We start from the raw sequence: 23,583 nt of genomic DNA, 5'->3' as shown, positions 1-23,583 counted from the left end.
AAACTCCCACTCTCTATAATGGGGAAAATTGCTGTAATTAAAAGCAATATACTTCCTAGATTTCTATACCTTTTCCAAACTGCACCCATTAAACTAAATAGGACCTTTTTCAAAAACTTACACAAAAAAATTCGCAAATTCATATGGACAAAAAAAAAGGCCAGGATAAAACTTAAGGACCTACAAGACCATAGGTCAAGGGGTGGATTTGGGTTACCAAACATGGAACTATACTACCGTGCTTCAATTGTAAACCTACTGAAAGAATGGATAATACTTAAAAATTCTAGAATATTAACACTTGAAGGCTATGACCTTCAATCCGGGTAGCACAAGTTTCTGATGACAGACATAGATAAAATACCAACATATTTCAGATCACACTACATCCGAAAAACCTTAATTAACACCTGGCACTTCATTAAAAAAAACCACTACCTCTGCATCCCAAAATGGATTTCACCAACAGAAGCCATTATATACCCGAATGCATTAACCCCTGATAAAATTATAACATACGACCAACTACTAAATGAAAATAATGAACTAATCTCTAAGCAAAAACTCATGGAAAAAGGTATTAAAGTAGATTGGTTACACTACCTACAAATAAAATCAAAATATAATGAAGATAAGAACAAATCAGACTTCCAAAAAAATAACCCCCTCGATAAAATAATTTTTGGTCCACAAAAAAAGCAAATATCAAATATATACAATATCCTCCTTCAACACGATACTGTTGAAGAAATAGTTAAAGGAACTATGATAGCATGGTCACAAAACTTTGGGTACACAATTTATTTAAACGAATGGGAAAAAATTTGGACTGCTAACTATAAATTAACGATGGCAACCTCATATAAGGAAAACCATTATAAAATGTTCTACAGATGGCACTTGCCACCTGCTAGACTTGCAAAAATGTATCCAAATCTATCACCATTATGTTGGAAATGCAGAGAAAAACCAGGTACATATTACCACATCTGGTGGGCATGTGAAACCACCCAAAAATATTGGGGGAAAATTAAAACTATACTAGAACAAATTACTTCTCAGACTATCCATGCGAAACCCGAACTATTTCTACTAGGAATCACAAGACAAAATTTTAGTAAAGAAAACAGATATATTATAATCCATATTATTACAGCCGCACGGATTTTATATGCACAATTTTGGAAGCAAGAAAAAAACCCAACTACTCTATCACTCTTCATTAAAATAATGGAATGCGCAGAAATGTCCAAACTAACAATGGAACTGCAAAACAAGGATGAGACAGATTTCTACAAAGCTTGGGATAAATGGTACCTCTGGTTAAAAAAAAGGAATTATCTAAAAATTATTCATCAAGAAAAATATCCAACAAAAACAACTTGAAAAAATAGCAATTTACATCACAAATCATAACATCAAATTGAAACAACAAACTGTAAACATCAATCGACACGAACTCCAACTTTACAAAGAAAATAAACCCCTAAATGAATTATATATATTGGCACTAAAAACTACTTTCAAAACATATCGATAAAGCCTTAGGGTAAAACACACCAACTACGAGCTCAAACTACAGGCCGCAAATCATGAAAGACCCAGCTCTAATGCTGGTTTTCGCTTCTCTATCCCCCCCTTCTTTTCCCTATCCCCCTTCCTTCTATATCTACTTCCCTCCCTTCACAACCCCCTTCTCCCACTCCCCAATTACTACATAAGTAGAGTGTAAAAAATGTACAATATGCATATCTCTTTTGTCTTTCTGTATTTGGTTTTTATTGTATATATTTAATAAATTTATTTTCAAAAAAGAAAAAAGAAAAGAAATATATATATATATATAAATAAATATATAAATATAAATAAATAAAATTAAAAAATTAAAAAAATTAAAAAATAAAAGGGGGTCCCCAAACTTGGGAACTTTAAGACTTGTGGACTTCAACTCCCAGAATTCCCCAATTGCATTCGCTGGCTGGGGAATTCTGGGAGTTGAAGTCCAAATAACTTCAAGTGGCCAAGGTTGGGAAACACTGATCTAGACATTCTAACAAAAAGATTGCCTTTCCTTCTACAGGTGCAATGGCCAAGCAGACCCACCAGAGGGCCGAATTGTTGGTGCTCTGTTAAAAGGTGCAGCGGCCCCACCGAACCACCAGAGGGCAATCTAAATTTACATGTCTAGGGAGATTCTCTGTCGTCCAGGTCATAGGTCAGTGATTGCAAAATGACCAAAAAAAGGTTTGCGTGCCAACCATCCCATACATATGATCCCTCCCCTCGCCCAGTCCTCTGCACATGCACACAACCGCCCCCACACATGCTCACAGGCCTCACTGAAGCCTGGGAGGGTGAAAAAAATGGGAAAATAGGCAAACCGGAAGTTCAAAAAAAAAAAGGACTTCCGGTTTGCCCGTTGAAAGGTTTTTCACACTCCAGAGGCTTCAGGAAGCTTGTTTTTCTGAACTTCCGGTTTTGCATTCGTGCGTGCTGGCATGCTTGGGCTGTGTGTTTCTTTGAAGATGTTTCACTTCTCATCCAAGATGCTTCTTACACGAGAGGCGAAACGTCTTCAAAGAAAAACCAGACAGCTCAATTGCCTCTTGGGAAATGAAAAAAAATAGAGAAAGGGAAGAAGGAGGAAAAATACCCTCCGGCCAAGGCAAGATTCTATCTGTAGATGCTTCATTTATTCATTCATTCATTCATTCATTCATTCATTCATTCATTCATTGGATTTGTATGCCGCCCCTCTCCGCAGACTTCATGGGGGTATTATGATCCTCAATACCTGCATTTAGGATTTTTTTTTCCCCATAAGAAGAATCCACAAGGAACATTCAACCCAACTTGACACCCCCAAAAAGCTAATTTTATTGGTAAAAGAAATTATAATGCTCACACGTTCTTTTCAAGCATGGATTATCTCCCTGTAATTAATTAACAGCTAATTGAGCAATTTGCATCCCATTGCAGAAATATAGATTTTTTTTAAATCCCAAACTTTCTTTCTTTCTTTCTTTCTTTCCTTTTTCTTTCTTCCTCCCTTCCTTCCGTCCGTCCATCCTTCTTTTCTTTCTTTCTCAGATCCGTACATTTGGAGGAATCAGGATATCCTCCACGTACACCACGCCCCTGATGGTGTAGTTCAGGTACCGCCAGGCAATCAGAGGAGCGGCCACCTCAAGGTTGTTGTTAGCCAACCCAATCTCAATATTTTTCAGCACCCGGGGCCACATTTTAACATCCGAAATCTCCCCAACGAAGGACTGGTTGATGTCAAAGCCCCTTCCGATGTTGTCCTGGTCCTGGTTCTGGCCCAGCACGAAGGAGCCCCCGGTGTTGATGGTGTAGCCCTTTCTCAGTCCCACTCGAGGGAGGGGCTCCCCATTGAGCCACAGCTGGACCAGCCCATTGGTGGAATCCCACGACACGCAGATGTTCTTCCAGCTGGGTTTCTCCTCCCGAGCAACCTTGAACTCTACCGCTGATCCACCAACTGCGATGGAAAACCTGTCGGGTGCGTTCAGGAAAATCTCGAAATCGTTTTCCCTGGAGTGGGTGGCGTAAGAGAAGAGGCTGAACGAGCGATTCAAGAGGGTGTAGTATCTCAAGCTGACCGTCAGCTTGGTTATGGGTTGTGGTTTGGGGACCTGGAGAACCACAGCGGCCTTGGCAGACAGTGCTGGAAAAACAAAGACCTTGTTGCTGAGATCTAGAAGGGGGCAAAATAGATCCTGGTTAGAAGGACACCAGCCTTGTAGAACAATGTAGATGCCACGTGGCCCGGTTTTTTCCCAGCGGAAAAAGACAGGCCATCAAATTAAATTTATCCTGGAAGAATCGAAACCAGAGAATTACAGGAGAACCAGAGAATTACCAGAGAATTAACCCTGGAAATTTAAATATTGAAAACCAGATGGCGAAGATAAGAAATGGTGGTAGCACTAAATAATGATTCAACATGAATCTTAGTTAATGTTTATGGTTTAATTATACAGTGGTACCTCTAACTAAGAACGACTCTACTTGCGAACTTCTCTAGACAAGAACCAGGTGTTCAAGATTGTTTTGCCTCTTCTCAAGAACCATTTTACACTTACAAACCTGAGTCTCTGAAACTGTAACCAGAAAAGGCAAGGAGAAGCCTCTGTGGGGCCTCTCTAGGAATCTCCTGGGAGGAAAACAGGGCCGGAAAAGGCGGGGAGAAGCCTCTGTGGGGCCTCTCTAGGAATCAACTGGGAGGAAAACAGGGCTGGAAAAGGCAGGGAGAAGCCTCTGTGGGGCCTCTCTAGGAATCTCCTGGGAGGAAACAGGGCTGGAAAAGGCAGGGAGAAGCCTCTGTGGGGCCTCTCTAGGAATCTCCTGGGAGGAAACAGGGCTGGAAAAGGCAGGGAGAAGCCTCTGTGGGACCTCTAGGAATCTCTTGGGAGGAAACAGAGCCTCCACCCTCCCTGTGGTTTCCCCAATCGCACTCATTATTTGCTTTTACATTGATTCCTATGGGAAAAATTGCTTCTTCTTACAAACTTTTCTACTTAAGAACCTGGTCACAGAACGAATTAAGTTCGTAAGCAAAGGTACCACTATATAGATCTTTATTTTGTGGAGTAAATGATGTATTAAGAGAGGTTTTTATTTTACATATATATCTACAGTAGAATCTCTATTACTTATATGCTATGAAATTTTATTACGATTGAGATAAAAGAGATTTTTTTTAATGTTTACGTTGATATAATGCAAGTTTTTTACAGCAAGGTGGAGTAAAGGATTTCTTTAGTTAGAGATTGAGTAATTGATAATGTTGTATGAATTTTATAGATTTGTGTGTTTGTGTAGATGAGTAATGAGAGATTAGAGCCTCCATTGAAGGTTTAGTATGGAAAAGATATGTTTTATATATATTTGGTTATAAGCTTTGGTTTAGTGTTGTAATTATGTATTGTTTTTATTCTATGTTGGAGAAAAATAAAAAATATATATCCATTAAATTAAATCCACCCATCTAGGAGTCACTGGCCTCGTTTTTTTAGGGGACCTTGAAGAAGAGTTCAAGTACAGGCAATCACACGTTTTTCTATAGACCATATTGTTCTATAAAAGGAGATGAATTCACTTAAATATATTTCATACCAGTATCTTACATTTGTTTAATGTAAACTTTGGCATGAGTTATGTTTTCATGTTTGACTACTTCATTTTAGCTTATCACACTGCATTTTAACTCATTTATTTAAATTCCCTTTATTTTATCTAATTTTATTGTATTCTAACCGGTTTACACTGCTGTACAGTGTTTATGATGAGTCGCAGTTTTATGACCGACGTGGTTGCTATTTTTGCTTTGATATGGTTGATACAAATCAAAGAAAATTGAATTGAATTGAAAGTATAAGTCCCGTGCGTTGGAAACTCCTAGGGCACTGATGGTGAAACTATGGCAAGGGTGGCACGCAGAGCCGTATCGGCTGGCACGCGAACCGTTGCCCTGGCTCAGCTCCAACTTGCATGTGTGTGCTGGCCAGCTGATTTTTGGCTCACACAGAGGCTCTGGGAGGGTGTTTTTGGCTTCCAGAGAGCCTCCGGGGGGATGGGAGAGGGCGTTTTTACCCTCCCCTGGCTCCAGGGAAACCATTGGAGCCTGGGGAGGTTGAAACCCGAGCCTACGGGGCTCATCAGAAGTTGGGAAACAGTCCGTTTCCACCCTCCATAGGACCTCGAGGGGGGGGAGTTGTTTGCAGCCTCCCAGGCATTAAATTATGGGTGTGGGAAGGAAGAAAGGAAGGGAAGGGAAGGGGGAGAAAGAGAGATGTGAGAAGGTGTGGATTGAAGGAGAAAGAAAGGATGGATGAAAAGGAAAGAGGAAGGGGGAAGGAGATGAGATGAGGTGTGGATGGAAGGGTAGAAGGAAGGAAGGAAGGGAGGGAGGTGAGATGAGGTGTAGATGGAAGGGAAAGGAAGAGAAGGGAAGGGTGGAAGGAAGGAAATAAGGGAGGGAGGGAGGAAGGGGAGAGATAGATGTGAAAAGTTGTGGATTGAAGGAGAAAGAAAGAAGGATGAAAAGGAGAGAAAGAGGAAGGGGAAGATGAGGTGTGGATGGAAGGGTGGAAGGAAGGGAGGAAGGAAGGAAAGAAGGGAGGGAAGGAGGGAGGAAGATGAGATGAGGTGTAGATGGAAGGGAAAGGAAGAGAAGGGAAGGGTGGAAAGAAGGAAGGAAGGGGAGAGATAGATGTGAGAAGGTGTGGATTGAAGGAGAAAGAAAGAAGGATGAAAAGGAGAGAAAGAGAAAGAGGAAGGGGGAAGGAGATGAGATGAGGCATGGATGGAAGGGAAAGGAAGGGTGGGAGGGAAGGAAGGAAAGAAGGAAAGAGATGAGATGAGGTGTAGATGGAAGGTGAAAAAAGGGCAGGGCTGGGAGGAAGGAAGGAAGGAAGGAAGGAAGGAAGGAAGGAAGGAAGGAAGGAAGGAAGGAAGGAAGGAGATAGTGGGCAGAATTTCAGATCCCACTTTACTCATGGAAATACTACATGAGCTTTGGGTGAAGCCCCCTCAGAAGGACCCATAGCCTTACCATTCAACCTTCTCCCTCACCAAGAAGCTCTACCATGAACAGAAGATCCAACAGCCCCATTGAGAACCACGCCAGGGAAAAGCTCAACAGATTTCCCCCAGCTTTGTCCAATATACAATACATATGGAATGAAATAGACATTAAGTAGTATATATAGGGATAGTAAGTAAAAAAGAAGAGGAGTGGATGAGAGGGAGAGAATATGTAGGATATATGAGAAAAGGAAAGGTAATTGGATAGGGGACGTTAGGCACATCAGTGCACTTATGTACGCCCCTTACTGGCCTCTTAGGAACCTGGAGAGGTCAATCGTGGAGAGTCTAAGGGAGAAATGTTGGGGGTTGGGAGTAGACACTATAGAGTCCGGTAATGAGTTCCACGCGTCGACGACTCGATTGTTAAAGTCATATTTTTTACAGTCAAGTTTGGAGCGGTTAATATTAAGTTTGAATCTGTTGCGTGCTCTTGTGTTGTTGTGGTTGAAGGTGAAGTAGTCGTTGACCGGAAGGACATTGCAGCATATGATCTTGTGGGCAATACTTAAATCGTGTTTTAGGCGCCGCAATTCTAAGCTTTCAAGACCTAGGAGAGTTAGTCTGTTTTCGTAGGGCATTCTGTTTCGAGTGGAGGAGTGAAGGGCTCTTCTGGTGAAATATCTTTGGACGTTTTCGATAGTGTTGATGTCTGAAATGTGGTGTGGGTTCCAAGCAGATGAGCTGTATTCGAGGATGGGTCTGGCATAAGTTTTGTAGGCTCTAGTCAGAGCAGAAGCTAGGTAGGATCAGGTTAACAACTCTGGAAGCCTTTTTGGCGATATAGTTGCAGTGGGCTTTAGCACTTAGGTCATTTGATATTAGTATTCCAAGGTCTTTTACTGAATGTGGGTTGGCTGTGAGGGTTTGTTTATTCAGTTCCTATATGAGGTTTGGATTCTTTTTGCCGATGTGGAGGGTAGAGCATTTGTTGGTTGATATTTGAAGTTGCCAGGTGTTAGACCAATCTGAAACAAAGTCAAGGTCTTTTTGGAGAGTGATTGTGTTGTCAGTGGTGTTGAAAAGTTTCACGTCGGCGGCAAAAAGCACACAGTTGCTTGTGATATTATCGCAGAGGTCATTGATGTATAGGATGAAAAGGGTAGGACCTAGAACGCTGCCTTGGGGAATGCCACTTTTGACAGGGACAGGGGTGGAAATGGCGCTTCCAATTTTGACGACTTGTTGCCTGTTTGACAGGAATGCATTAATCCAGTTGTGTAGGAGTCCTGAGATGCCATAGGATTTGAGTTTTAGGAGAAGTTTGTCGTGAACCACTGAGTCGAAGGCTTTGCAGAAGTAAATATAAATTGCATCGATGGATTTTCCTTGATCAAGGTGGGTGGTCCAGATATTTTTGCAGTGAAGTAGTTGTAGGTTGCAGGATAGTTTGTTACGGAATCCAAATTGTTTGTTTGAGAGTAGGTTATTAGATTCTAAGTGTCGAGTGATTGATCGGTTTATAATTGATTCCATGATTTTACAAGGGACGCAGCATAGTGATATTGGTCTGTAGTTGTCAACTAGTGATGGGTCTCCTTTTTTGAAAATGGGGATGACTACTGCTTTTGACCACAGTTTGGGAAGGGTGCTAGTCCTGAAGGATTTTTGGAAGATAATGCTTAGGGGTTCAGCTATGGCAGAAGAAAGTTTTCTTAGGAAGTAAGCACAAAGACCATCTGGACCGACAGATAGGGAAGGTTTGAGAACACGGATTGCTTTTTCAACATAGTCTATAGTGAAGATGGTTTGGGTTAGGTTTTTTAATGAGTTTGGAGTGCGAGTTGCGAAGAAGGGGGATGAGCCGTTACTGTTAACAAAAACAGAGCCAAAAAAGGAGTTGAAGAGGTTAGCTTTGGATGGGTCATCAAGGTATTCTTTGTTATTGGGTCCTACGAGAGGTGGAATAGGTCTGGAGTCGTTGAGTTTGTTGTTGACGAAGTTGTAGAAGGCACGGTTCGATTTGGTGTGTATGAGGTTTTCCTCTTGTTTACTGTGATAGTTGAGACATTCTGCTTTTATTTGTTGGCATATGCTTCTGTAGCGGCTTTTAAAGTTGGTTACTGGGCCTTTTTTGTTTCTACGCCAGAGGGATCTTTTTTTGGTTTGTAGTTTCTTGATCGAGACAGGTACGTTATTTTTTCGTTTTCTTCTGGGAGAGGTGAGTGGTCCATGTAGATCTATAAGTCTATTAATTTGGTATAAGAACGCATTGTAGAGGTCGTCAATGGTGCTGCAGTTAGAGAACAAGGATTGCCAATTAATGAGTGAGAGATTGGCGTCTATGAGTTCGTAGTTGGCTTTCCTGAAATTGTCCTTAGGTGGTGCGTTGTTCAGTTGAGTGATATGATGCTGTAGGTTTAGGTTGAAGTTGATCATACTATGGTCGCTGTTGGAAAAGGGTTCTCTGATATGCAGTCCATAAATAGCACTTTTGCTATTACAGAATATGAGAGCGAGACAGTTGTTGAGTCTGGTATTGTTTGATACTAATTGTTCCAGTCCCAGGCTGGTGACGGCGTTATAAATGGCGGTATGTATCGGTTCGGTGGAGCATTCATTTAGTGTCCAGTTGATGTGTGGTAGGTTGAGGTCACCTAGGAAGATAATAGGATAAGGGCAGGAGGTTGCCCATGTTAGTAGGGAGGTTAATTTTGTTGCATGGGTAGTGTCATAGTTTGGAGCTCTGTAGCACAGTAAAAAGCGGAGAGTAGTGTTGAGGGAAAGATCGCAGATTAAGGTTTCAGGAAGGAGTCAATCGTGTGCAAGTTGAATGTTTTTTAGATTGAGTGAGCTTTTATAGAATATGGCTACACCACCTCCTCTGCGGGATTTGCAGTCGGACCGGAAGACCAGGTAGTTATTTTGAGTGATGATGGAGTCAGGATGGGAACTATTCAGCCATGTTTCGCAAACAAAGATTATGTCAAATAAGTTGGTGTCGAGTAGAAGGAGGAATTCAGATAACTTGTTGATTAAACTTCTTGCATTGATTAGTTTGCATTTGAGATTGTATTTGTGTTCAAGAAAAAGATTGGGTTGGGTTGAGTTGAACTTGAAGTTGGATTGAGGCGAGGTAGTAAGGGGCGCGTTTTCCTATTCGTTGCTGGAGGTGCTGGGGAGGTCCGGTTGTTGATGAGGAATGGTGGGTGGAGAAGTGTGGGATGGTTGAGGAGGGGCAGAGGGTTTGGAGATGAAGGGAGGGTTGTGGGTTTTGGTTCTGATGCAATCCGAGCGGTAGTCTATGTAAAGGTTAGTTTCACCGAGTTCACGACGTCTCCTAAGTTCGGCGCGTAGTTCCCGGGAGTGGATGCGTTGAAGTAGTGTTAAGTCTGGTCTGGATCTGAGTTTGTTGTATGTGGTGTTGTTTCTGGCGATGGAGTTCATGGTCCTGATGAACTGTTGTTTGGTTGTTTCGTTTGTGCAGACTATTCTGCACAATCGGGGAGCCGTTGATCCGTCGCTGTACTTCAGAATGGGGCCGTTTTTGGAAACCTCTAAGATGTCATCAGGCGTGATTGTTTGAGGATGATGATTGCGGATAATGTTACGTATATTTGTTAGGTCAGTTTCCCCGTTTTCCTCTAGGCCAAAAAGGATGGCATTGTGGCGTTTTTGTGCCCTTTCCATGGCATCGTTCACCAGGGTGGAGATGTCGGAGGTAGGGTTTGGAGGAAGAGGTTTTGGTGGTCTAGGTTGGGTGTAAGGTGGCGGCGGTGGGGTGGAGCAGGGTACTTGAATTGGTGTTTTAGCGTTTATCAGGTCTTGGATGCTTTTTTCTATGGAGGCGATCCGTGGTTCCATACTTTCGGTGTATGATTTTTGGGATTTTGAGACTGCAGATAAAATTATATTGGACAAATTGTCGGAGGAGTCTGGTTTGGGGGTGCAGGATGGGCAGGAATAGTAGAATGATGGATTGTCATGTAGAAAGGTGGCAACTTGTTTATTGATCTTGAGGCAGGTATGGTGAGCCGATTTTTCGCAGGAATGGCACTTTGGGATTCCTTCATGTGAATTTATATTGATGTTGCATATGATGCAATTGTTTTCAGAAATATTTACTTGGTTTGCTTGGGGTTTCTTCTTGGATGGCATGGTTGTGGGGTGAGGTTTGGAAGTCTGTTTGTGGGTTCTGGGTGTCTTGTGTTGTCGTGCGGGCACAGGGGAAGTTCCTGCGATAGCTAGGCGCGGGGCTAGAAGTCAGGGGGAAGTGGATAAGCTGACAGTCTTAGTTGGGCTCCAGGTGACTTCCTTAGTTGTCAGGGAAGCCAGGTGCAATTATTATTATTATTATGGCCCTTAGGTCAAGTTCCAGGCGTCTTCCGCTTTCTACGTTGGCAGTGTGCTGGGTGCGAAAGCTGGGCTAAAAGGGAGCTCAAATTGGCTTCCAGGGGAGTCACACCGGTCAGCTGGGTGCTGGGCGATTTAGGTTCTAGCCGGGCTGGGGCTTCTTCGTACACTGACATCTAGGGGCTCTGGGGAACCTTGGGGAACCTCCCACGTCAGCTAGGTGATTAAGGCTTCTTCCGCTGACGTTCCCACTGTCAGCTGTATGCTAGTGGACGTCGGGATTGTTGTTGGGGGTTAAAGAAGGCTGCGGATACAAAGCCGGGTCACGGAGCGGGTTTGGGCTACTTCCGCTGACGTTCCTACGTCAGCTGTATGCCTGTGCAAGGCTCCGCTGTCAGCTGGGCGTCGGGATTGCTGCTGGGGGTTTGAGGAGGCTGCGGAGCGAAGTCTTGCGTTACTTCCGCTGATGTCAGGGGCTCAGGGGAACCTCCTGCATCAGCTGGCCGTCGGGAACAAAGCCCTGGCCCTGGCTTACAAGCTTCAGATGGCTCAAGCCTTAGTTGATAGCTTGGCTGGTAGCAGGGTATAGATATATCTGAAAATATGATTGCCAGGATGCCTCCCAACCACTAGGGGGAGCTGGAGCGTTGCTGCCAGATTAGGTGACTTTTCAAATTGATAGAAGCTTTCACTTCCGAGACCACAGGAAGTCTCTTGGTCTTTGTTAAATTGATGGAACACGTGGTAATGGAGGCACCTAATCCTAAATCAGTGTTGTGAAGGCTCAGGCATTTGCAGAGTCAGTTGGCTCCTAACGCTGTTGAGATGAGCTGCAGGAGGCTGATGGCTCTTCACTGAAGACTCTTCTGCATTTCTTTGCAAGCTCCCAGGTAACTTAGATGGGCTTATTGGAGTCAGTTGTGTAGGGCTGGCTAGGGAATAGGGCTCTTGGAGGTTCCCCTTTCCCCCAATTTAAATTGCAGCGCTGTGGGGGGATCGGCTGTGCCTTGTTTGTCTTGCTTGGTGCTGCTTCGGCAGGCGGAGGCACTTTAGTTGCAATTGCAGTTAAAACAGTATGGAGATCAGCTGGGAGGCTTCTATAGCAGGGAAGTAATTTAAATCAACTGGGGAGCAGCAGAACTAATTGGGTTGCCTCAGCTGAGTAACGGCAGAGTTACATAAGTTGCCTTTCTCTCTCTCTCTCTGGTAATGTACTCCCTCTGTTAGGTATTTTTTGGTTTAGCCTCTCTCACACTTTAGTAAACGACAACGTGGTTTTTCTTCTCTCTCTCTCTCTGGTAAGGTGCTCTGTTTTCTCTCCTTCCCTCACTCACCTCCGTTTGCTGCTTTGAGCTGCTTGTTGTGTCTCGTCGCTCCTTATTGTTAAGTTGAATCTGGTTTGCTGTTTTTGCTGATTTTTTTTTTTATTTTATTTATTTATTCTTTGTCCAATATACAATACATATGAGAGAGAATATACATTAGGAATATATATATAAAGATAGGAAGTAAAAAGAAGGGAAGTGGATAGGAAGATAATATATATAGAGGAGAGAATATATAAGATAAAAGAGGTAAGAAAAGAGAATTGGACAGGGGACGATAGGCACATCAGTGCACTTATATACGCCCCTTACTGGCCTCTGAGGAATCGGGAGAGGTCAATCGTGGAGAGTTTAATGGAGAAGTGTAGGGGATTGGGGGTTGACACTATTGAGTCCGGTAATGAGTTCCACGCTTCGACAACTCGATTGTTGAAGTCGTATTTTTTGCAGTCAAGTTTGGAGCGATTGATATTAAGTTTGAATCTGTTGTGTGCTCTTGTGTTGTTGCTGTTGAAGCTGAAGTAGTCGTTGACCGGAAGGACGTTGCAGCGTATGATCTTGTGGGCAATACTTAGATCGTGTTTTAGACGCCGTAGTTCTAGGCTTTCAAGGCCCAGGATAGTTAGTCTATTTTCGTAGGGTATTCTGTTTCGAGTGGAGGAGTGGAGGGCTCTTCTGGTGAAGTATCTTTGGACGTTTTCGAGAGTGTTGATGTCTGAGATGCGGTGTGGGTTCCAGGCAGATGAGCTGTATTCGAGAATGGGTCTGGCATAGGTTTTGTAGGCTCTTGTGAGTAGTGTGAGATTGCCGGAGCAAAAGCTGCGTAGGATCAGGTTAACAACTCTGGAGGCTTTTTGGCGATATTGTTGCAGTGGGCTTTAGCACTTAGGTCATTTGAAATGAGTATTCCGAGGTCTTTTACTGAGTGTTGGTTGGTAGTGAGGATTTGTTTATTCAGTTCATATATGTGGTTTGGATTCTTTTTGCCGATGTGGAGGGTAGAGCATTTGTTGGTTGATATTTGAAGTTGCCAGGTGTTGGACCAATCTGAAATGAAGTCAAGGTCTTTTTGAACAGTGAGTGTGTTGTCGGTGGTGTTGAAGAGTTTCACATCATCGGCAAAAAGTACACAGTTGCTTACGATATTATCGCAGAGGTCATTGATGTATAGGATGAAAAGAGTAGGACCTAGTACGCTGCCTTGGGGAACGCCGCTTTTGACAGGGACAGGGGAGGAAATGGCGCTTCCGATTTTGACAACTTGTTGTCTGTTTGACAAGAATGCGGTAATCCAGTTGTGGAGGAGTCCTGAGATGCCGTAGGATTTGAGTTTTAGGAGAAGTTTGTCGTGAACCACTGAGTCAAAGGCTTTGCAGAAGTCGATATAAATTGCATCGATGAATTTTCCTTGATCAAGGTGGGTAGTCCAGATGTTTTTGCAGTGGAGTAGTTGTAGGTTGCAGGATAGTTTCTTACGGAATCCAAATTGTTTTTTTGATAGTAGGTTGTTAGATTCTAAGTAGAGAGTGATTGAACGATTTATAATTGATTCCATGATTTTACAAGGTACACAGCATAGTGATATGGGTCTGTAGTTGTCAACTAGTGATGGGTCTCCTTTTTTGAAGATGGGGATGACTACTGCTTTTGACCAGAGTTTGGGGAGAGTGCTGGTCATGAAGGAATTTTGGAAGATAATGCTTAGAGGTTCAGCTATGGCAGATGAGAGTTTTCTTAGGAAGTATGCACAAAGACCATCTGGACCGACAGATAGGGAAGGTTTGAGATCACGGATTGCTTTTTCCACGTAGTCTGTAGTGAAGATGATTTGGCTTAGGTTATTCAATGAGTTGGGAGTACGATTTGCGAAGAGGGGGGATGAGTCATTACTTTTGACAAAGACTGAGCCAAAAAAGGAGTTGAATAGATTTGCTTTGGATGGGTCGTCGTGGTATTCTATGTTGTGTGGTCCTACGATAGGTGGAATAGGTCTGGAGTCGTTAAGTTTGTTGTTGACATAGTTGTAGAAGGCACGGTTAGATTTGTTGCGTAGCAGGTTTTCCTCTTGTTCACTGTGATAGTTTAGGCTTTCTACTTTTATTTGTTGGCATATTCTTCTGTAGCGGCTTTTGAAGTTGTTTACTGGACCTTTTTTGTTTCTACGCCAGAGAGATCTTTTTTTGGTTTGTAGTTTCTTTATTGAGATGGGAATGTTATTTTTCTGTTTTCTTCTAGGAGAGGTAATTGGGACATACAGATCTATAAGTCTGTTGATTTGGAGTAAGAACGTGTTGTAGAGGTCTTCGATGGAGGTGCAGTTGGAGAGCAGGGATTGCCAATTAATAAGTGAGAGATTGGCGTCTATGAGTTCGTAGTTGGCTTTCCGGAAATTGAACTTAGGTGCCGTGTTGTTCCGTTGAGTGTTATGATGGCGTAGGTTGAGGTTGAAGTTGATCATACTATGGTCGCTGTTGGAGAAGGGTTCGATGGTATGCAGTCCATAGATGGCACTTTTACTATTGCAGAAGATGAGGTCGAGACAGCTGTTGAGTCTGGTGTTGTTTAATACTAATTGTTCCAGTCCCAGGCTGGTGACGGTGTTGTAGATGGTGGTATGAATAGGATCGGTGGAACATTCGTTTAGTGTCCAGTTGATGTGTGGTAGGTTGAGGTCGCCTAGGAAGATAATGGGGTAGGGGCAGGAGGATGCCCATGTTAGTAGGGAGGTTAGTTTTGATGCATGGGAAGTGTCATAGTTTGGAGCTCTGTAGCAAAGTAAAAAGCGGAGAGTGGTGCTGAGGGAAAGATCACAGATTAGGGTTTCAGGAAGGAATAAATCTTGTGCAACTTGAATGTTTTTTAGGTTGAGAGAGCTTTTATAGAATATGGCTACACCACCTCCTCTGCGGGATTCACGGTCGGACCGGAAAACCAGGTAGTTATTTTGTGTGACGATGGAGTCAGGAAGGGAACAGTTCAGCCATGTTTCGCAAACAAAGATAATGTCAAATACGTTGGTGTTGAGTAGAAGGAGGAATTCTGATAACTTGTTGATTAAACTTCTTGCATTGATTAGTTTGCATTTGAGATTGTGTTTGAGTTCAGGAAGGGGATTGGATTGGGTTGAGATGGAGCAGGGTTGAGGCGAGGTAGTAAGGGGCGCGTTTTCCTATTCATTGCTGGAGGTGCTGGGGAGGTCCGATTGTTGTTGTGGGATGGTTGGTGGAAAAGTGATGGAAGGTTGGGGAGTGGCAGTGGGTTTGAAGATAAAGGGAGGGTTGTGGGTTTTGGTTCTGATGCAATCAGAGCGGTAGTCAATGTAGAGGTTATTTTCGCCGAGTTCGCATCGTCTCCTGAGTTCGGCGCGTAGTTCACGGGAGCGGATGCGTTGGAGTAAAGTTAAATCAGGTCTGCATCTGAATTTGTTGTATTTGGAGTTGTTTCTGGCAATGGTGTTCATGGTTCTGATGAATTGTTGTTTTGAAGTTTCGTTAGTGCAGACTATTCTGCACAGTCGGGGAGCCGTTGAACCGTCGCTGTATTTTAGTATGGGGCCGCTTCTGGAGACCTCTAAGATGTCATTGGGGGTTATTGTTTGAGGATGTTGATTGTTGATAATGTTTTGTATATTAGTTAGGTCGGTTACCCCGTTTTCCTCAAGGCCAAAAAGGATGGCATTGTGGCGTTTTTGTGCCCTTTCCATGGCATTGTTCACCAGGGTGGGGATGTCAGTGGTAGGGTTTGGAGGAAGAGGTTTTGGTGGCCTTGGTTGGAAGTAAGGTGGTGGTGGTGAGGTGGTGTGGGATTCTTGATTTGGTGATTTAGCATTTATTAGGTCTTGGATGCTTTTTTCTAGGGAGGCGATCCGAGGTTCGATACTATTAGTATAGGATTGTTGGGTTTTGGAGACTGCAGATAAGATTACCTCGGACAAGTTGTCTAAGGAGTCCTGTTTGGGAGTGCAAGATGGGCAGGAATAGTAGAAGGAGGGATTGTCGTGTAGAAAGGTGGCAACATGTTTGTTGATGTTTAAGCAGGTGTGGTGAGCTGATTTACTGCAGGAGTGGCACTTAGTGGTTCCTTCTTGGGGGTTTATATTGTTGTTGCAAATAACGCAGTTATTAACGGAAGTGTTAACTTGGTTTGTTTGGGGTTTCTTCTTGGATGGCATGGTTGTGGGGGTGGGGATTGTAGGTTTGTTGGAGGGTTCTGAGAGTCTTGGGTTAATGCGATAGCTGAGCTCCAGGCGAGAGATCAGTGGAGGATCAGTCGCTCTGAGTTGGTTTACAGGTGGCTGCCTTTGGTGTGATTATTATTGTTATATTATTATGGTCTTCGGGTTGTGTTCCAGGTGACTTCTGCTTTCTCCTTTGGCTGTGTGCTGGGTGGGTGTGAAGTCTGGGCTAAAAAGGGGGGGTCAATTTGGCTTCCCAGGGGAGTGGCACACGGGTGGCCACTAGGTGTTGAGTGAAGCCGGGACTTATGAAGGGCTCCGTGGAGGGCTCTCCGTTCAGGCTGGGCTAGAGTTGGGCTGTAGCTTCTTCCTTCGCTGATGTCTGGGGGTTCTGAGAAACCTCCCACGTCAGCTAGGTGTTGGATGCTAGAGTTGGGCTGTAGCTTCTTCCTTCGCTGATGTCTGGGGGTTCTGGGAAGCCTCCCACGTCAGCTGGGTGTTGGATGCTAGAGTTGGGCTGTAGCTTCTTCCTTCACTGATGTCTGGGGGTTCTGGGAAGCCTCCCACGTCAGCTAGGTGTTGGATGCTAGAGTTGGGCTGTAGCTTCTTCCTTCGCTGATGTCTGGGGGTTCTGGGAAGCCTCCCACGTCAGCTAGGTGTTGGTATACCTCTGTTGGATGCTAGAGTTGGGCTGTAGCTTCTTCCTTCGCTGATGTCTGGGGGATCTGGTCGCGGGGCGGGCTTGGGCTTCTTCCGCTGGCGTTCCTACGTCAGCTGTAAGCCAGTGCCAAGCTCCGCAGTCAGCTGGGCATCAGGAATGGTTGTTGGGGGTTAGAGGAGGTTGCGGTGAAAAGCCAGGTTTGGAGCGGGCTTGGGTTTCTTCCGCTGACGTTCCAACGTCAGCTATGTGCTGGTGCAAAGCTCTGCTATGGGCTGAGTGGCAGGGTCGCGGAGCTGACTTCGGGAGTGCTGGGGAGCCTCCTGCAAGTCTAGTGCAAGCCGAGCTCCGAAGTCAGCTGGTTGTCGGGTCAGAGGAGGGGCTTCGGGTTTCCTCCGCTGACGTCAGGGGGAAGCCCCTGCGACGCTCGGGCGGCGGCTGAGCTCCTGGAGCCTCTGCTTTTCCTAGGACGGCTCGTGGTCTGGGTTTGTGCCGGGAGCGTTCGAGGAGAGCGGGGTTGGTGCCGGGAGCGTTTGAGGATGGCAGGGATGGTGCCGGGAGCGTCAAAAAGGGTGCGGGCTAGCTCTGTAGTCAGCTGGGCGTCGGGTCGAGGGGAGGGTTCTTGGTAACCTCCGCTGACGTCAGGGGGAAGCCCCTGCGTCACTTGCGCGCCTGGCGTGCTCCTGGAGCCTCTATGAAGCTAAAAGATGGCGGACTTGGCTCGTGGTCCCAGGAGGGCAAGGTTGGTTCCGGGAGCGTCCCAGGTGGGCGAGGATGTTGCCGGGAGCGTCCTAGGAGGGTAAGGTTGGTGCCGGGAGGGTTTGCTCGTGGGAGTGGGGGCGGAGGCCCTTGGCTCGTCGGGTCGGTAGGAGGGTGGGTTGAATTAAGAGTATTTTCGGGATAAAGCAATTTAGAATGTACTCACGGAGGTTCTTCGTTGTTTTGATTTGATTTTCTTTTCTTAAGGTGTTAGGTGCTCGGTGGATTCTTTCCTTGTGCAGTGTTTTGGTTTGTCTCTGTTTATCTGAGTTGCAGGTGGTGAGGTTAAAGAATTTGTCCTTTTGTCCACTTATTAGTTGGTCCCAGCTACCTCGTGGACGGATTGTCCGGTGAGGGTTAGAGGGTTTAATTCCGTTGATCCAGGTCCCTGGGTCTTGGAATAATTACTTGTTAGTAATTATGGTACTTTTATCTATCTTTTGCGCTGTTTCTCCTTGCTATTGAGCTGGGATTTAGTGCTAAATTAACTAAATTGCCTATTCAGGTATTGCACGATCTGGTTAGACGTCTTTTAACTTTTTTTAAACTTTCACTGCCTAGCGATGTAATTAAGCATCTGCACGGGTCGCCATCTTGGTTAATTAACTTGCTAACTTACTTACTTACTTACTTATTTACTTACTTACTTACTTATTGTATTTACATGCCGATCCCTCCAAAACGGACTCTGAGCAGCTAACAGTAGGAATACAGTAAGCCCTCACCTATCGCTGGTGTTACGTTCCAGACCGGGCCGCGATAGGTGAAATCCGCGATGGGGAATTTATCGACTGATAGTACTTATTTAAGTATTTATATTGTAATTGTTTGGTAAGTTTTCATTGTTTTAAGTGTTTATAAACCCTTCCCACACAGTATTTATTTTAGATACAGTATTTAAATACAGTATTTACAATTTTAGATTTATTTTTTTTTGAAAAACCTGCCGATCGACTTCCTCAGAAACCCGTGAACCAGCGAAGATCCGTGAATGATTTTTCTCATTAATATTTCTTGAAAACCCGTGATGAAGTGAAGCCGCAGTAGGTGAAGCGCGATATAGCGAGGGACTACTGTAAATACAAAATACGGATTGATTAGTAATTAAGATTTTGGGGTTTTTCTTTTCTCTCTTTTCTCTTTTTTGTTTGATTATTTTCAAATTCTTTAATAGTAACAGTGCTCAGTTCTTTTTTCCTTTCTTTTTTATTATTATACTTTCTATTTTTCTTAGCTTATAATCTTTTTTTTTTTTTTAATTCTATTTAGGAAGAGGTAGTTAAGGTTTTTAGTTATTTTTTTAAGGAGGATACATGAGAAGGGGAAGTATATATAACGGCTTAATTGTGTCTGTAAGAATAAGATGAAATTTATCGTAATAAGGTTAAAGTAAATCAATGTGGAATTCTATTACGTAGAAGAAAATTTGAATATCTAGGTGACAAAATTAGAGGTCAAGGTTGGGGGTATGATTAATACTGAAAATAATTAATTTGGAATCATTAATTTTGGGGGGATAATTATATATGATTTACTAAATAAATACAGGTACTGTTTTTATTGTGATTTGATTATTTTGAAATGTACTGAAAAAAGTTTGTATGAAGGAAAAAAATTAAAAAAAAATTATCCCCCAAAATAAAAACAGTTAAAATCTAATAATAAAAACCAACAATACAATAAGACAGTAATGACATTTTTTTAAAAAAACATACTTACTTGCAATCAATCTAATTTCAGGCCTGCTGGAAAAACCAAGTCTTAATGGCTTTCTGGAAGACAGGTAGGGTGCGGATCTCTGGAGGCAGTTGGTTCCAAAGGCTCAGAGCCACCACAAAGAAGGCCCTTCCCTGAGGTCCCGCCAACTGACATGATTTGGTGGACGGGACCTGGAGAAGGCCAATTCTGGTCGCAGCGAGAAATGAGGGAGGAGGCGGTCCTGTAAATAGTCTGGCCCTGAGCCATTTAGGTATTTAACTGGTAGCGGCCATTTAACTGGTAGCGGTGGCAGCCATTTTGTAAAGTTGCCAGATATTAAACAAAGAAAAAAATTGCCCTGAATGGTTGGTCGAATGCCAGGGCTACGACTGGCATACAGAGATCCAGCTAGCTGGCAATCTTAGCTGAACAAGGACAGAACAACCAGTGAAAAGAGAAAGTCAACATTGTAGGCCTTGATGGGCATGTTGCAAGAAGAACCAGGAATGCACACTGCAAGAGGGCAGCTCTCCAGAGGTGGGATATAGCAACAACAATAGCATGAATCTTAGTTAATGTTTATGGTTTAATTATACATGGTACCTCTACCTAAGAACGACTCTACTTGCGAACTTCTCTAGACAAGAACCAGGTGTTCAAGATTGTTTTGCCTCTTCTCAAGAACCATTTTCCACTTACAAACCTGAGTTTCTGAAACTGTAAACAGAAAAGGCAAGGAGAAGCCTCTGTGGGGCCTCTCTAGGAAACTCCTGGGATGAAAACCAGGCCGGAAAAGGCGGGGAGAAGCCTCTGGCTCAGCTCCAACTTGCATGTGTGTGCTGGCCAGCTGATTTTTGGCTCACACAGAGGCTCTGGGAGGGTGTTTATGGCTTACAGAGAGCCTCCGGGGGGATGGGAGAGGGCGTTTTTAACCTCCCCTGGCTCCAGGGAAACAATTGGAGCCTGGAGAGGTTGAAACCCGAGCCTATGGGGCTCATCAGAAGTTGGGAAACAGTCCGTTTCCACCCTCCATAGGACCTCGGGGGGGGGGGGTTGTTTTCAGACTCCCAGGCATTAAATTATGGGTGTGAGAAAGAGAGATGTGAGAAGGTGTGGATTGAAGGAGAAAGAAAGGATGGATGAAAAGGAAAGAGGAAGGGGGAAGGAGATTAAAGGAGGTGTGGATGGAAGGGTGGAAGGAAGGAAGGAAAGAAGGGAGGGAGGTGAGGTGTAGATGGAAGGGAAAGGAAGGAAGGAAGGGTGGAAGGAAGGAAATAAGGGGAGAGATAGATGTGAGGTGTGGATTGAAGGAGAAAGAAAGAAGGATGAAAAGGAAAGAGGAAGGGGGAAGGAGATGAAATGAGGTGTGGATGGAAGGGTGGAAGGAAGGAAGGGAGGAAGGAAAGAAGGGAGGGAGGGAGGTGAGGTGTAGATGGAAGGGAAAGGAAGAGAAGGGAAGGGAAGGATGGAAGGAAGGAAATAAGGGGAGAGATAGATGTGAGGTGTAGATTGAAGGAGAAAGAAAGAAGGATGAAAAGGAGAGAAAGAGGAAGGGGGAAGGAGATGAGATGAGGTGTAGATGGAAGGGAAAGGAAGGGAGGGAGGGAGGGTGGGAAGGAAGGAAGGAAAGAAGGAAGGAGATGAGGTGTAGATGGAAGGTGAAAAAAGGCAGGGCTGGGAGGAAGGAAGGAAGGAAGGAAGGAAGGAAGGAAGGAAGGAGTTGGTGGGCAGGATTTCAGATCCCACTTTACTCATGGAAATACTACATGGGCTTTGGGTGAAGCCCCCTCAGAAGGACCCACAGCCTTACCAGAAGGCTCTACCATGAACAGAAGATCCAATGGCCCCATTGAGAACCACGCCAGGGAAAAGCTCAACAGATTTCCCCCAGCTTTCTGGGGACCAGAGGACCCTCCACGCACAGGTGCAGCTTCTCCTACGTGGGTTGAAGCCTCACCTTTTTGGCCGAAGGATGCTGGCAGGCAGGCGAGGATCAGGAGGAGGGAAGGAAGGAGGACCATCTCGGCAGACGATGGAGGAACTCTTGTTGGCTGCAGGAACCCTTGTTCTTTGTCTTGTTCACCAAATCTGGTGTCCTGCAGGACCAAATCCCCTCTTAAATAGAGAAACTCAGGGTGGTTTCTTGTATATTTGTCTTGAATTCGGGACAAAGGGGAGGTATTAACCCCAAGATTCTTCGTTGGACTTTCCCCCAGAGAGTATTTACATTGCAACACGCTTTCTACTGTACGTAACCAGGGCCGCCATCAGGAATTTTGGGGCCCCATACAGCCTAAGTGTCTGGGGCCCCCCCGGCCATTTTAAAACTACTGCCCCCCAAATCCCTTGCCATGCCACCATGGCCACACACCCTGGGCAAGCCCTCCCCCGGCCCTCTGAGGTCAAACACAGCCCTGATGTGGCCCTCAATGAAATTGAGTTTGACACCCCTGGTCTAGAGGCTAAATCCTATGAACAAGGGCTAAGAGAATGAGTATGTTTAGCTCAATAAATAGAAAACTGAGGGGGAATATAATAGTAGTTTCCCAATCCTTAAAGGGCTGCCACAGAGCAGATGGCATCTGTTTATTCTCCATGCCCCCTGAAGGTAGTACAGGAAGCAATGGGCGGAACCTCACCAAGAAGAAATGCAATCTGGAAATAAGGAAAAACTTGGGACTGGGCGTCATAGAAATAAAAAACAAACAAACAAACAAACAAATAAATAAACCCCTTCTTTTTTATTAAAAGAAATTATTAGAAACATAGAAACATAGAAGACTGACGGCAGAAAAAGACCTCATGGTCCATCTAGTCTGCCCTTATACTATTTCCTGTATTTTATCTTACAATGGATATATGTTTATCCCAGGCATGTTTAAATTCAGTTACTGTGGATTTACCAACCACGTCTGCTGGAAGTTTGTTCCAAGGATCTACTACTCTTTCAGTCAAATAATATTTTCTCATGTTGCTTTTGATCTTTCCCCCAACTAACTTCAGATTGTGTCCCCTTGTTCTTGTGTTCACTTTCCTGTTAAAAACACTTCCCTCCTGGACCTTATTTAACCCTTTAACATATTTAAATGTGTCGATCATGTCCCCCCTTTTCCTTCTGTCCTCCAGACTATACAGATTGAGTCCATGAAGTCTTTCCTGATACGTTTTATGCTTAAGACCTTCCACCATTCTTGTAGCCCGTCTTTGGACCCCTTCAATTTTGTCAATAATAATTAAAAAAAACCAAAATCCATTACTATTAAAACTAAAACAACCAGCAAAACTATTAATAAAAACAGGTGAGGGCTGGGTTTTTTTCTCTGTTATTATTTAAGTGCTTTTACCATAGGCTTTAAATCAAGAGTCACATCTCTCTGTGTTTCTCTCTCTTTTCTGTCATTCTCTGCCTCAATCATTTTCTCATTTCTCTTTTTTCTCCCCTTTTTTCTATCATTTCTTTCTCTCTCTTCCTTCCACTCTTCTCTCTCTCTTTCTTCCTCTCTTTCACTCTCTTCCTTCCTCTCTCATCTCTTTCTCTCTCTCTTTCTCTATTTTGCTTTCTTCCTCTCTCACTCCCTTCCTCTCTCATCTCTCTCTCTCTCTCTTTCTCTATCTTGCTTTCTTCCTCTCTCACTCTCTTCCTTCCTCTCTCATCTCTTTCTTTCTTTCTTTCTCTCTCTCTTTCTCTATCTTGCTTTCTTCCTCTCTCTCTCTCTTCCTTCCTCTCTCATTTCTCTCTCTCTCTTTCTTTCTCTCTCTCTTTCTCTATCTTGCTTTCTTCCTCTCTCACTCTCTTCCTTCCTCTCTCATCTCTCTCTCTTTCTCTATCTTGCGTTCTTCCTCTCTCTCACTCTCTTCCTTCCTCTCTCATCTCTCTTTCTCTATCTTGCTTTCTTCCTCTCACTCTCTTCCTTCCTCTCTCATCTCTTTCTTTCTCTCTCTCTTTCTCTATTTTGCTTTCTTCCTCTCTCACTCTCTTCCTTCCTCTCTCATCTCTCTCTCTCTCTCTCCTCTCTCTTTCTCTATCTTGCTTTATTCCTCTCTCTCACTCTCTTCCTTCCTCTCTC

The 23,583-nt window shown here is 44.0% G+C and overlaps 1 protein-coding gene across 1 annotated transcript; it reads right to left on the bottom strand.

Moving 5' to 3' along the window:
* Positions 1-2,863: 2,863 nt before the first annotated feature.
* On the bottom strand, positions 2,864-21,822 carry LOC139175586 (serum amyloid P-component-like). Its single transcript, XM_070766751.1, has 2 exons — positions 21,474-21,822; positions 2,864-3,718 (listed from the first exon to the last, which is right to left on the bottom strand). Exons 1-2 carry the CDS (start codon positions 21,535-21,537, stop codon positions 3,087-3,089), a joined length of 696 nt encoding a protein of 231 aa, XP_070622852.1. The 5' UTR covers positions 21,538-21,822; the 3' UTR covers positions 2,864-3,086.
* Between the last annotated feature and the right edge of the window lie 1,761 nt (positions 21,823-23,583).

This window comes from Erythrolamprus reginae, chromosome 13, assembly GCF_031021105.1.
Source record: "Erythrolamprus reginae isolate rEryReg1 chromosome 13, rEryReg1.hap1, whole genome shotgun sequence".
NCBI classification, from domain to species: Eukaryota; Metazoa; Chordata; class Lepidosauria; order Squamata; family Dipsadidae; genus Erythrolamprus; species Erythrolamprus reginae.
Note: the sequence above shows the minus strand (reverse complement) of the source record. Positions and strands in the feature narration are given on the sequence as shown.

Coding starts and splice junctions, on each gene's coding strand:
- LOC139175586 (XM_070766751.1), bottom strand. CDS start 21,537: ATGGTCCTCCTTCCTTCCCTCCTCCTGATCCTCGCCTGCCTGCCAGCA. Junction 3,719..21,473: donor AGCATCCTTCGGCCAAAAAG/GTGAGGCTTCAA, acceptor GCCCCCTTCTAG/ATCTCAGCAACAAGGTCTTT.